The 14,577-nt window shown below is 32.0% G+C and overlaps 3 protein-coding genes across 11 annotated transcripts; all 3 read left to right on the top strand.

Moving 5' to 3' along the window:
• Window positions 1-753: 753 nt before the first annotated feature.
• Window positions 754-4,923, top strand: LOC105432449 (uncharacterized). Its single transcript, XM_089081543.1, is given in 13 exon segments — window positions 754-1,080; window positions 1,189-1,409; window positions 1,613-1,745; window positions 1,870-2,015; window positions 2,228-2,415; window positions 2,507-2,709; window positions 2,711-2,929; window positions 3,079-3,363; window positions 3,431-3,547; window positions 3,866-4,019; window positions 4,083-4,200; window positions 4,305-4,492; window positions 4,760-4,923. Coding segments are annotated over 13 exon segments (2,280 nt in total). The 5' UTR covers window positions 754-909; the 3' UTR covers window positions 4,897-4,923.
• A 412-nt stretch (window positions 4,924-5,335) lies between these two features.
• LOC105432446 (salivary peroxidase/catechol oxidase) lies at window positions 5,336-11,025 on the top strand. 9 transcript variants are annotated; one of them, XM_089081274.1, is made up of 7 exons: window positions 5,336-5,620; window positions 6,158-6,284; window positions 6,413-6,526; window positions 6,840-7,289; window positions 7,454-8,003; window positions 8,150-9,242; window positions 9,654-11,025. In XM_089081274.1, the coding sequence occupies exons 3-7, from the start codon at window positions 6,432-6,434 to the stop codon at window positions 9,845-9,847; spliced, it is 2,382 nt and encodes a 793-aa protein (XP_088937400.1). In that variant the 5' UTR covers window positions 5,336-5,620; window positions 6,158-6,284; window positions 6,413-6,431; the 3' UTR covers window positions 9,848-11,025. The 9 variants fall into 9 exon arrangements, with proteins under 9 accessions (XP_088937400.1, XP_088937404.1, XP_088937377.1 ...); XM_089081278.1 differs by having other exon boundaries at window positions 6,209-6,284; XM_089081251.1 differs by having other exon boundaries at window positions 5,762-6,526.
• Window positions 11,026-11,970: 945 nt separating this feature from the next.
• Window positions 11,971-14,265, top strand: Ublcp1 (Ubiquitin-like domain-containing C-terminal domain phosphatase 1). Its single transcript, XM_011647257.3, has 2 exons — window positions 11,971-12,195; window positions 12,623-14,265. The coding sequence occupies exons 1-2, from the start codon at window positions 12,036-12,038 to the stop codon at window positions 13,453-13,455; spliced, it is 993 nt and encodes a 330-aa protein (XP_011645559.2). The 5' UTR covers window positions 11,971-12,035; the 3' UTR covers window positions 13,456-14,265.
• Window positions 14,266-14,577: the final 312 nt, after the last annotated feature.

The following is a 14,577-nucleotide window of genomic DNA, read 5'->3' on the forward strand; positions in this document are numbered from 1 at the left end:
CATACTTTAATTTTAAATTAATAAATTTGATGAAAAAAATGTAAATATATTTTACTTAAATTATAAAATACTACAAATTAAATATAGGCATGACATAATTATATACAATATGTTATTATATACAATATGAATATATACTTATAAATATATAAATAATATCATATATGTTATATTTGTAGTTTACAATTTTACACTACTTTAACATATAGTTTTCAATGTTTTCTGTCAAAATTGTTTACATTAAATTCACCAAATATTGTTAAATTTTAACTTTGCAAATTTACTTTGAATCGACTCTAGAATAATTGAATAATTGAAGAAAATAGATATTTCTATATGTGTTACATATATACATGCATTTTGATATATGTATATATTCTGATTGCCATGCGTCAGACGTATCCGTGGCAACTAAGAATGCATGGAGCAACACTTGCCATCCGCAACCAAAGTGATAATAGTTGATATCATTTTTAAAAGATAAGATAGATAAAATGTTAAAGGAATCGTGAACAATATTATCTTTTTAAAGCAAAAATCGCATATATTTCCGTCTTATAAACATGTTTGATATTATATGCTTAGAAATTGCTTTTCTACAACTAGTGTTACAGTTTTTACACGATCAATTAATTCATGTGATTAATTTTCACTGCCCAGTGTGATCTCATGTGAAAAATCACACATTTCGAGAAAGAACTTGTATATATAATTCAATGAAAAAATAAAAGATATTAAATTATATCCTTAAGTAAATATTAAAAATGCATTTTTGCGCGCAGAGCGAATTATTTCTGTAGCAAGTAATATCTTAATAACAAAATAAATTTTGAAAATAACAAAAAAATTTTCAATCGTTAAAAAGAAAGTGTAATTAAGGACATCGCGGCGCATTTAGTGCATCGACGCATGGATATTAATTACAAGGCAAACATCGCAAAGTGGCTACCACTTTCTGACGGTGCTTTCAACAGATGGCTTATAAACGCTTCTCTTTTGGACGAGAAAATGGGAAAGCTTGCAGGATGCATAGCCTTAATTATCGATGATTTCGCAGATGCTCGAACTTGTGATTTGGAGGTCCGAATACAAAACTATATAATAAAAACTATTTTCATCATCAATCAATATATAAAATAAGACGTGTTAAAATTATGTGAAGAATTAGTTGTTTTGTGCGCTTCACAGGTATTTGAGGAAGTAATAGACAGCCTGGAAGAATTAATAGAGAGTTACAAATTGATATGCAATCCGGGTGAATTAAGTAATCATCCTATATACAAATATAAAATAAATCATCTGTCAATAGTATTAAAGAAGAAGCTAAATATAATTGCGAAGTTTACCCAAGATATGATCACTCACATTATTGATTGTAAAAATGACGAGAATATAAGAATAGTATTTAGGTAAAAATTAAACAAAAAAAATTCTTTTTATTTATTGTATTATATTCTTTATGATTTTATTAATTTAATTGAACTAAAAGAATTAATCTTTTTCTAGAAAATCTTTTTTCTAAATATAGAACAGAATTTTTACTTCCAAATACACTTAAATTTCCTCGATACTGTTAGAACAAATAATAATAATACAATAATACAAATTGCAGATTGGTAAATGCTTACAACCAAATCCTCGACATGAATCGAGATGTGTCAGATTCATCTGTCAATGTGTTTTATAACGATTGCCCATCCATGCTTGAACCCTTAAAAAAAATCTCAGTGACCAAAATATTGCAAGCGAGTATTTCAAGATTCATTCGTCATTGTAGTTTTTAATTCAGAATTAATATTTTCTTTCAATAATTATAACTAAATAAGTTGCATTTTATATTATATCAATAATTATATCAATAAATTTTAGATATTAGCGAAGAACAGAGCGGAGGAATCCTGTCACGAACTTATTGACTGTCTTTTGGCAAATTACGAACCTCATGAAAAAATCAAGTCTGCGCCTATAACAAATGATGTGGACGTGTCAGAAAATTCCAGCATCGAAATTTATCGGTCGGTTTTGCGATTATAATTACATCACCAGTATTATTATTTAAAACAATTTTATAAGAAATACAAATCTTTATTATCTTTCATCCCTTTATTTATTATATTTTTTATATTATATTTTATATTATATACATTCAACGTTATTTTTTTTTATCAGAATACAACTATATGATTCAATCAAATAAATCTTTTCTATTTATATTTTCAAATTGCAGTGCTCTTACGAGACATTTAACTCCACCGATCATGAGTGCGACATCAACGTCCGAAATGGAGGCATCCAATATCGAAAGTGTGCAGGCACTCGTGAACACACAAAACGAACAAATCCTTCGACTCTTAAATGTCGTGCAGGAAATATCCCCGCAATTGCTTGGCACAGATGCTTTAAAAACCAACAATGGTACAATACCAAATAGGTTCAACTGTCTTTTATAGCGTAAATTATTTAATAATAAAATAAGAGAAGTCAAGCTGAAATAAAATTTTATCAGGTGAGACGAAATTGAGAGGTAGTGCGATAAAGAAAGTAAAGAATTACTATCAGGAGGTGGCATGGGGTGCATTGTCCAGTATTTTAGATCACGTGATACTGTGGTGGTCCCGGGAAGCTCTTGCGACTCATCACAGCCACGGTGCTCAGCATCTCAAGGATTGGTTGCGGCAGTTTATTCAGGGGAACGAAAGTTAGAATGTCTTGTGCATTTATGATAAAATATATTTCTCATTTTTACATTTACGTCCTTTATAGAAAGTATTACATCTTTAAAATTTCAGCCCCACCCACGGTCAGATCGGCGCTACAGAATTTATGCGACGCACTCGGATATCACACGACCATCACCGCTTGGGACCAGATATTTAGATTAGCCTACACCTCGGCCTTCGAGTGTCATTCGAAACCGTCGTCCACAGAGGTTGGTATCCCATAGAGGAAAACTTTGATTTAAAATTTTCATTCGATAAAATGAAACAAATTCTGTATTTCTACAACCAATGTAAGATCTGTTATAACACAAAAATAAGCTTTTTATATATAGATGACAAGTAATTAATGATTTTATAGGGAACCGACACCGGTCAAATGTTCGTCGAGGTGTTCCAGCTACTGGTTACCCTCAGCAACGAATGCGAAGTGGGTGGTGAATGGGTAATAGGAGCACCATTAGTAGAACTGCCATTGTCGGAACAGATCGTCGTGCTGCACAGGATGGATCATTCGGTACACACGGCAAGATTGTGGATCATTCAGGAGACCAAGATCATAGCCCACACCTGGGACCTAGATGTGTTCTTCCTTTTGGTCAAAGGGGATATAGTAAACTGCCTTGAAGAGTTATCTTATCTCAAGGTATTTTTTTATCAATATTTTTTATAAAAAATTGATATTATATTTGTTTTTCATTGATTGGTTCTAGCTTGCCGATCATACAACTGCATTGTCTGCAAATTCTATTAGTGTCCAAGTATATGTGTGCACGAAAATGAGAGCCAAGATCGTTTCCGAAGTCAAGGCGAACATTGAATTACTTCAGGTACAATGCACAAGTATGGATTATATAAAGAGGATTTACATAAAAAACGGAAATGTGATAATTTTTGAAAAAAGAATTCCTTAATGTGCTATAATTAAATTAAATATATTTTTATAATTTTATTTAATAATGTTCCGCTTCTTCATTTCTACACTCTAATATTTTTTACAGATATCCCAATTATTAATCTCATAGTAGAAAGAGATATTTACTAAATTTAATTTAATAATAAATGGAACATAAAATTTTCGCGAGTAATAACTTTCAATTTGAATTTAAAAACTACAGATAATTTTATATTTTTTTCTATTTTCGCAGATCTGCTCTGCTAAATGCATCGACACTCTTGCCAAGATCTGTCGTGTTATTAGTCTCGCGAATTTGCATATGTGCTTTCCACAATCGAATTATTGGAGAAAAAACAGCAGCATATCTCCAGTGACAGCTAGTCTTTATGTGGAAACTTATTTCGGTATGTTTTTTCCACTATTAAGCTGTGATTATATATCTTGAAATAATATGATTGAAATTATAGAAAAAGTGTTACTGCCAGTATTGGAAGTAATAGAGGATCCCGAAACATCCAATATGATTCTACGAATAATGTGCGAGGCGTGGCTTGATTATATTTATTTGCATCGCATCAAATTTAGGTAAATCTTGCATTTGCTCGTGATTGAAACTCACAAAACGATATAAAAATTGTATGTAAAAACGAATTTTTTTTTTTTCAATTTACATTACATTAAATTTTCAGCGAATATGGCGCGCAACAACTGTTGACGGATTTCGCGTATGTATCTACTTGGGTCATGGAATGTTCGATCATCTCGCAAAATGTTAGAAATCACTTGCTGAAAAACGAGGTTTTACGTCGTTGCGAAGGTGTCGGTCGGCTTCTGTTGAGGCATCCAGGCGAAGCTATTGCTATGCGGAAACGGTTAGGTAAATTAAGTGTGAATTCTTTTTATTTGAAGAAAAATATACATATTTCTTCAGAAAAATTGTAATTTTCAACAACAAGCTTAATCATAGATAAAGTAGAAAGTAATGTCAAAGTGTATCTTTCCGAGTACTTCTTCCTCATTATAAGGAGATTTATAATTATTTAATTTTTTTATTAATATTCAATTTTCTAGAAATTCAACTTTCTGAGACATTTTTTCAAGGGAAGATTAAAGTTTTCTTTTCGCTGTTTTTATGCAATTTCAGCTCGAAGAACAAACGAGCACGGATCGCCCGAATCTCCAGGTCTGGAACGCATGCCAGCTGAAATGTATGTTCCGAATCAAGAACAATGGCTTGAATTGCGTGCTCCTAAGCGATATAATTTTTGCTGTATGGAATAAAGAGAATAAACGTTGAATCAATCGATATTTTGATAATCATATTCTTTTTCCTAAATTACTTTATGATATAAACTGTGACTGCCCAAATGTATCATAAATATTAATTTGTTGTGTTTAAACTAAAATCTTAAAAGAAATTATTAATAATTTATAAAAATTAATGAAATTATTGTACCAATGGTTTATTTATTACATTATCCACATCAATGTTAATTAATAGAAATAAATTAGTGTTGCCAGATAAGATATTTATTCGAAAAGTAGTGGCATTTTTTCCTATATATTATTTATTTTTAATAAGCATAATTCAGAAATATGTGGCTACGTGGGAAAATTGTGATCATTTATTGCCGATATAGATTTATGTTTTTAAGAAGCTCAACAAAAGGCGGAAGCCTTTCCGTAATGCGATAACGTATTACGTTACATAGGTACAAGATGTGGCGACAAAATCAACACAGCAACTGCAGCATCGACTATTATTCTTCAGCAGTCAAACATCAATGTTCATTGTCAACGCGACAGCAATAACGTTAATCTTGATAAAAAGTTAAACAATGTAGAGAAACATTAACGTATTGACGAGAGTACAGTGTTCCGTTATGTATAAATAATTATAAAGTATAAAGTAATAACTAGAAAATGGCTAAAACGAAGTAATAAAACAAATTGTGGATAAATGCTACATTGCAAGGAAAAAATCTTTTTATTAAGCAATTAGCAGGTAAAAATTAGCACATTTAATGCTAATTTAGTTAATTTTGTTATTTAATTTCTAAAATATACATAATAGAAAAGTGCCATTAAATTTTGTGATAAACAACTTATTAGCTTAATTTGTTTATACTGCATCTCGTATCGGCAGGAAACGTGTTTGTAATGTGATTGTTACAAATCATTTCTGCGATGCGTGATTGTTTGTGTAAATTGAGGCGCAGATTCATTCCTTGAGCTGTTGTCTTACCACTATATCGCACCGCAAAATAAGAATATGGTGAGACAACTCATGTTTCACTCTTGACTGTCGATTCTCGATTCACCTTATGTAACCAGTCTGGTTGTCTGAACGAGCATGCGAAAATCGAGGACTGAAAACATTATTAGATCCTTTTCTTCATTCACGAACGGAAAAGTTATATTTTTATCGACGATTTGTATCGACGAGAATTATAAAAATTATGAATGTCTAAAATCTTACAAGTCTTTTATTTAAAAATTATTTTAAATCAACTGTTCCTTTTTTTATTAATATTTTCTCAAGTTCTTTCTGGAGGATAGTATAATTTGACAGTGTTGTGTAATTATTGGATAGTAATTAACAATTACAAATGTGGAACTCGAGAGTTTGTATGCATCGATCTTTTACGCAAGAGACGTGTTAGTGCAAGGTGAGTCACATAAAAGAGATCGAATTGCCAAGTGAGAAGGATCGTCGTAGTCTCGTCTGTTAATCGCTACAGATAAAATTCTATACGTTTTTCTTCTTTGCAACAAAAATGCGCGGAATCACGGAAAGAACGCCTCTAAGAAGATCTATGGATTCACCCGATTACATCGAGTTCGCCAGCCTCTTAAGAACTCGAAGAGCACGACTGCGACAGTTTCAATGCTGTGTTTGCGGCATTTTGATGTAAGTTCAAAATCGAAAAGATTAAAAAAAGTTTTATTACTTTAGAGATAGATTATATATATCTTATTAGCATGCAACTAGAATAGCATGCAGCTAAAATTAGTAAACTTGTTTTAAAAAACTTGAAATAAATAGAAATATAAAAAATAAGTAGCAATTAAAATCTCAATTTAATTACTTAGGCTTTTCAAATTTCGATGACAAGCATGCGATTTTTCAATAAACGTAAATAAAATACCAAGAATATCGTACGTTGAAAAGATTAAAATCATATCAAGTGATTTCTTCAACATGATTCTCTATGATTTCATAGAGTGGTTTTGACCATGGCTCTAGTGGTGTCCATCAGCTACTCCATGAGCCATACCAATTCCACCAACCCCACGATCGACAACGCAACATCCGTCAGTGATTCAAGTAATATCCTGAGATTAGAATTCGCACCTGGATCCATCTTGCACACGGCCTTCAGCAATACCGCCAGTGCCACAACCGAGTCTAACTCCGTCCTGATACCCAACGAGAACATCGACATTCCTACAAAATGTCTTAGCCAGTCGGAATACACCCAGGGATTACGAGCTGGCGAACAAGCGATGAAAGATCGTCTCTCCGCGGATATGATCGCCGCGAAATCACCATTGCCATCTCCATCCCCTGAATCTAGACATCACCATGCGGTGAGCACGTGTTCTAATGTTAGCGCCCTTGCCTTAGCAGCGATAGGTGAAATCGCGGCTACGAAAACGATTGAAAATATGAGGTGAGACTTTACTTCATCATATAAAGAATTTGAATTTTTTAGAGATAAGAATTATCAAAAAGTCCTCACATACAATCATATAGAAATTAAATAAGTAAAATTAATAATAATAATATTAATAACTTAAATATAAAGTTTTATTTAATATATTTTTTTTTTTTGAGATCCACCCACAATGAACCGTCGGCGATCGACACCTTCTTCGACAGCGGCTGGTTGCCGAGGAATGTGTGCAGACGATACTTCAATCATGCCTGCAAGATCACCAAGTACCGAACTATCGACGGCAGCTGCAATCGACCGAGAAGATGGGGTGCCAGTATGACGCCTTTTCGAAGAGTTCTACCACCCGATTACGCCGATGGAATTGAATCGCCTCGAAAGTCACGTTCTGGAAAAGAATTGCCCTCTGCCAGGGAAGTCAGTCTAAAGGTGCATAAGCCTTCGGCCAGCAGCAATCCCTCCTTCACGGTGATGCTGGCGGTGTTCGGTCAATTCTTGGATCACGACATCACTGCAACCGCGCTCAGTCAGGGTGTCAACGGAAGTTCGATAGCGTGCTGTTTATTAAAAAAACCGCATCCTGAGTGCTTTCCCGTGCGACTGGGAGCCGGCGATCCTGTACACGATTTGACTGGTAAAACCTGCATGGACTTTGTGAGATCAGCTCCGGCTCCGCAATGCAAACTTGGTCCCAGAGAACAGCTCAATCAGGTAATTCAAGTAATCCGTTTACAACGTAATGCGAATGGCATCTTAGAATTTATGAAACTGGAAGATTTCTGTCGAGTATAGATTCGAAAGCAATTCGAATCGCCAAAGATCAAGAATGGAAAAAGATTTTGCGGATAATATTGCAGGTCAGCGCTTTCATCGATGGTTCGGCTATTTACGGCTCCGATGACGAGACTGCCCGCGATCTGCGCGAATTCACCAGTGGTCGTTTGAGGATGCAGCTCACTTCCGATAATAGGACTCTGCTACCGCCGAGCACGAACCCCAATGACGGATGTAATCGGGAAGCTGAACGACGTCGTGGCCGCTATTGCTTCGCTGCAGGTGACGCCAGGGCTAACGAGAACCTACACCTCACCACTATGCACCTTCTTTGGGCGCGGCAACACAACAGAATCGCGAACGAATTGGCCATGGTGAATCCCACTTGGAGCGACGAGACGCTTTATCAGGAAACGCGACGTATCGTCGGTGCCCAGTTACAGCACATCACTTATCGTGAATTTCTGCCTATTATCTTGGGCGATGAGAAGATGAACGATTTGAAGCCTCTCGTATTGGGCTACAAGAAGCGAACGTACGATCCAGACACATTGGAGAACGACCCGACGATAGCTAATAACTTCGCGGCCGCAGCCTTCCGTTTCGCTCACACCTTACTACCAGGGCTGATGAGAATGACGGACGCCGAGAAGGACACGTCGTCCTATGTGGAGCTGCACAAGATGCTCTTTAATCCGTACAGTCTCTACACCGAGGATGGTATTAGACGTTCGGTTATCTCGGCCACGACCAATGTTATTCAAAGATACTCCACGCACTTAAGTTCACAGCTGACCAGTCATCTTTTTGAAGATCCCATGGCCAATTCCACGACATCATGCGGTCTCGATCTGGTATCATTGAACATCCAACGAGGACGAGATCACGGATTACCGGGATACATCGTTTGGAGGGAATATTGCGGATTAGGAAAAGTGAAATCGTTTGATGATCTTGAGGGCCACTTGGATCGTCAAGCTCTGGAACAGATATCGATGCTCTATGAGACTGTCGACGATGTAGATTTGTATACTGGTGCGTTAGCAGAAATACCGGAGTCTGATAGCTTGATCGGACCCACGTTCACGTGCCTGATCCTCGAACAGTTCACGCGTTTGCAAAGAGGAGACCGTTTCTGGTACGAGCTTGCCGAACAACCATATCCCTTCACAGAAGGTACGATACATTTTATTAAGTCTATAATAATAAAATTTGTCTTAAAAAATAGATTAACAAATAATGAAACTTTGAGGGAAATTGATTACCGGCTCTTTAAATTTTGCAAAAAATTTAGCATTTATATGTTTACTAAAGTTCCTATTCTATCTTTTGCTTATGAAATTTTAGATTTGAGAATAAAATTCTAGACTTTAAAAAACTCTAATGTTGTGACTATTTTGCATGTAGTTTTATTTCTAAATTAAATTAATATTCTATTTTTAAAATCCAATCTATTATTTTAAAAAACAATTTCAAATACAATTTAAAAATATGATATTATCATCTCTCTATATAACAAGTTTATGTCAAAATTTTTAATATTAAGTATTAAGTGGAAAACGCAATAAGAATAGTATAAAATTTCAGATCAGCTTGTGGAGATACGCAAAAGTTCACTGGCGAAATTAATATGCGATTGTTCTAATGGAATCACACATGCTCAGATGAAAGTTATGCGATCTGTTGGTCTTGATAATCCTATGATATCTTGCGAAGATATACCAGGTCCTTCCTTCGCACTATGGAAAAAAAATCACATTTCCAATTCAACATCATCATAGCGCTTAAAACTTTAGAAATAAATCATATGCATATACAAAGTATATCTCAAAATCATTGGATATATTTTTGATGAAAATTTCAATGATCAATCTTGAAAGAGAATCTTTTTTTAACTACTAAAAAAGTAATTGTCTAATTAAATTTTGGAAAGAAAGCTTCTTCAATTAATTTTAAAAATTTTAATAAAAATTTAATTACGAACGTACATACAACAGAAGCATATAATATAAAAGATTAAAACATTGGCATCTTTGCTAAAAAAAAAATTAATTTCCAATTGATTTAAAAATTTACTTTTAAAAACAATTTTCGAGATACTTTGTATATAAGTTTTCTAATAAACTAATTGTTAAGTCACTAGACAATAGCGCAAGAAATAGAGAATTTCATTTATATTTTTATTTATATATGCGTATGCTGTTTCTTTTTTTATATTAGATACGTTTTATATACGTTCAATATTTATGATCAGATATCTCACAGAATGATTTCAATTATTTTGCTTAATTAAGTTCCATGAATTTTTTATCTGCTAGAATATGAGCACGCGCTTTACACGCACTTGTTCTCTGACATTTTTTAATTTTTAATTTTCGCTATTTTTTTAATTGATTCATAGATTTATCAAATATTATCACTTATTTTTAAAAAAAGATTATAATGAGAATATTTCTAGTAAAACAATTTTGAATACATCCAAAAGGAAAAAAATAAGTGTTTGTCGATGTCGATGAGAAGCAAATACTAAAATATTTAAATACTTACAATTAATATTATTACACTATTATTTTAATATCCTTCTCGACTATACATAGCTCTCAAAATACGTGATTTCTAATAATAATAATGGCTGTTCATGAAACAAACATAGAACAAATTAATCAACATCACTAATCAACATCATGAAAAAAATTATAATATTTTAATTTTATCTGAGATTTTTATGTTTGCTTTTTTTAAAAAATATTGTTTTTTTTAACAATTATAGAATGAATATTATCAACAAAATAATTTAAAATTACGTTAAAGCAGAATAAATTTTATATTAATAGGCTAAAATTAAAATTAATAGAATAAAGCACTAATTAACATCAATTGATTTTATGTATATGTTAACATTAACACTTTGTAATCCATATATTTATAAATAAAAGATTATTCAATTTTGCATAAAAAATATACACAATATATATTATATAAAATACGCTTCTTTTGGTTTATATATATATATATATATATATATATATATATATATTTTTATACATTGTGTTACTTTTTTAAAATCAATTTCATGCAAATACAACTCTTAATATTTTTATATCTTTCAAGAAATAAAGCATTAATAGTATTAATGATAATTGTTTTACAATGATAACTATGATGTATATTCATCATATCATAATCTACTATAAATTAAGAATATATCTTAAGTAATAAAAATAATAAAGAAGTAATAAAAAATTGTTTTTTCTTCAATCTTTCATAATACATTTTACTTGCTCAAAACTTTCCCATTTTATATCATTTTTTATAATAACATAATTCCAACTTTTTTTCTAATCAATCTTCAATTTCAATTTTTTCAATTACCTATCAATCATGCTCTTTTTTTCAACTTTTTTTCTCTCATCTGACGATGTATCACTTATAATTTTTCTTTCTTAAATAAATCTTTTTTTTGATTCTTTTAATTGTTTCAATAATTTTTTTTCCACAACTTCTTGATTATTCTTATATTCTTGATTCTCTGTTTGTTATTTTATTTTTATTTTAGCTTTTTAATTTTTTCTTCCTCTTCTTCTATTTCTTGTTGAAAAATTCTACTCTCTTCCTCTTTTAAAAATATCTACAAAATATTTTTCTTCTTTTATTGTTTCTATCGAATTTATCTGGCTTATCAAAACTTCTTTTCTCTTTTTAAAGAAGATGTCCAGGGTACTTGCAATCTATACTTGTTACATATAATATTCATACATATTATCTCATTCATGATTTCGATAAATCAATTTACAAAAGCGATACATTATCGTATTATATTTCATTATTTTTATCAAAATAATTTGTGTTATCCGAAAGATATTTCAAGTTAAAGTATATTTCATGTACTACCGATAATACAGTCACAAGAATGATTCTTTTTTAGATTCGCGATGCACGCGTTCCGTTGACGCGACTAGAAAAGCGAGAATGGAGGGTGAATTAAGAATTGTGGTGAAATGGAGCGGAAAGGAATACGATATCCTCGATATTCAAGAGGAAGATACTGTTCTTACTTTAAAAGAGCGTATACACAGAGAAACAGGTGTTCGTCCAGAACGTCAGAAGCTATTAAATCTCAAATTTAAAGGTTATGTTTTGAACTGTCTTTTGACTGATATTCTTAATAAATGATTATTTATGTTTCATATATTTTAATAATTTTAATATTTTATTCTTTTATTTATAATTTATCGTCTTTGAAAAAGAATAGCTAAGTATTCTGTTATTAATTATTATATCCGATTATAATTGTTTAACTTGTACGTACTCTAATAATAATAATGTATTATTTATAATTCTTAAAATAATTTTTAATTTACAAAAATAAGCAAATTCTAGATAACAAATAAAATATACAAGTTATATGAAAATTATATAAGTACGCCAAATTTTTTTAGTTTTTATACTGATTATTCTTATTGTTGAAAAAAGTTGTCAAAAGTAATTAATATGACTAATTTAATATATGAAGTTTTTCAAAATAAAGTCAAAAGAAACTTGTTTTTTTTTATTAGGCAAAGCAGCGCAAGATGAAGATATAATTGGCAAGTTAAATTTGAAGCCTGGCTTCAAACTAATGTTAATGGGCTCGCGAGAAGAAGACATTGCAGAGGCCAGTCAAGCACCTGAAAATGTACCTGATGTGATTAACGATCTAGACATAGAGGAAGAGGAGGTGGAGATTGAAAAGGCTGAAATAAATCTACGTAAAATCCAGATACGAATCGATCGTTATGTAATCAAAGAACTGAATCCCCTAAGGGAGGATAAGAAGCTCCTCGTGCTGGACATAGATTATACTTTGTTTGATCACAGATCAGTGGCAGAAAGCGGAGCGCAATTAATGCGCCCGTACCTTCACGAATTCTTGACGCGCGCTTATAAATATTACGATATAGTCATCTGGTCGGCAACTAGCATGAGGTGGATCAATGAGAAAATGAAATTACTGGGAGTCTCGAATCATCCGAATTATAAAATAGCCTTTCACTTGGACGTCCTTGCCATGATCACCGTTCATACACCGAAATATGGCGTTGTTGGGGTGAAGCCGCTGGGAATTATCTGGGGAAAGTATAAGCAGTTCTCCGCAAAAAATACAATAATGTTCGACGACATCAGACGAAATTTCATAATGAATCCGCAGTCAGGATTGAGGATAAAACCATTTAAACATGCTCATACTACCAGAGTCAAAGATTTCGAACTGCTGAAGCTATCAAGATATTTGGAATTAATAGCCGATGTAGATGATTTTCAAACTCTAAACCACAGAAAATGGGAAGAATACAAATCGAAGAAGAACGACCAAAGCAATGAACAGACTAGCAGTAATGAGAAAAGTTAAATTCTGATGGAATTAATTTTTCTTTCTGATACTTTGACGAAAATGGTCAATTGATGGAACGGAGCTGATATTGATTGATGGGAGGAATACATGATAATGATGATGATGAGAGATTGTATATGATGAAGTGCATGGATATGCATTTGTCAGTTGTTTTAAAATTATTGAAAAATGACTGAAAAAGCAAGGCTGTTCTATGTATGTTGGATGAGAATGACAAGATTAACAACAAAGCGGTAGTTCCTTTCACAAAAAAAAGAACTTATACATCAGATTGATTTCTGAAAATACATATTTTCACATGTTTCTTATTCTATGTACTTGTGATGTATTTATCGATCAGTACACGTATATAAGGGATCTATTTAAATAAAACGCACGAATGCTCGACACGAGAGGTGCAACAATATAATGTATTTGAACAAATCCACGTGCTGCATCACGCATATATTCCCTGCATATACTGTTATGTACGCGTTTTGTTACACGCGAGTACAGACGTTGACAAACTTGAAATCTCACGCGACACGATATAAAACAATTTAACTTTTTACATGTGATCGCACTACGTGGGTTTTACGCGGCATATTCCAGCCATTAACACGTAATATGCACCGATTATGCAGACCACGATATTTAACTCTTATACATTATATGATGGCGTTGGCGGATTTTATTTAGGAAATTAAACGATTTTTAAACGTTTAATAAGATACTGTTTCCATTTTTCAAGCCGATTTAAAATAAATTAAAGTGTAAAATATGAAAAAGTTCATATAATAATTGTAATAAAGCTAATTTATCTGAAAATTTCAATGTCTACTTTATTGTCAAATGTATTATTCCAAGTGTGATTTCTTTGCTTTTAAAACTTGTATAAATAAGAATTTTCTATTTTCACAAGTTTAATTTATTGTGTTATTGAATTCTTTCCTACTTATCTATTTTCGTAAATCTAACTAAAGAAGATTGAAGATATTTGAGATAATTATTTAGTAGAAAAAAGTTGTACATATATATATATATATATATATATATATAAAGATATGTAAAATTTATTATATATATTTGAGAATATTGATATATATTTGAAATGAGAGATAAATAAACTCTCCTACATGT

This window comes from Pogonomyrmex barbatus, unplaced genomic scaffold (genome assembly GCF_055798465.1).
Source record: "Pogonomyrmex barbatus isolate J1 unplaced genomic scaffold, ASM5579846v1 scaffold1, whole genome shotgun sequence".
NCBI classification, from domain to species: Eukaryota; Metazoa; Arthropoda; class Insecta; order Hymenoptera; family Formicidae; genus Pogonomyrmex; species Pogonomyrmex barbatus.

Excerpts from the sequence above, each read along its gene's own strand:
- LOC105432446 (XM_089081251.1), top strand. The coding sequence starts at position 6,393 with ATGCGCGGAATCACGGAAAGAACGCCTCTAAGAAGATCTATGGATTCA. Across the intron at positions 7,290-7,453 it reads AAAACGATTGAAAATATGAG|ATCCACCCACAATGAACCGT; the intron begins GTGAGACTTTAC and ends TTTTTTTTTGAG. Across the intron at positions 9,243-9,653 it reads ACCATATCCCTTCACAGAAG|ATCAGCTTGTGGAGATACGC; the intron begins GTACGATACATT and ends ATAAAATTTCAG.
- Ublcp1 (XM_011647257.3), top strand. The coding sequence starts at position 12,036 with ATGGAGGGTGAATTAAGAATTGTGGTGAAATGGAGCGGAAAGGAATAC. Across the intron at positions 12,196-12,622 it reads ATTAAATCTCAAATTTAAAG|GCAAAGCAGCGCAAGATGAA; the intron begins GTTATGTTTTGA and ends TTTTTTTATTAG.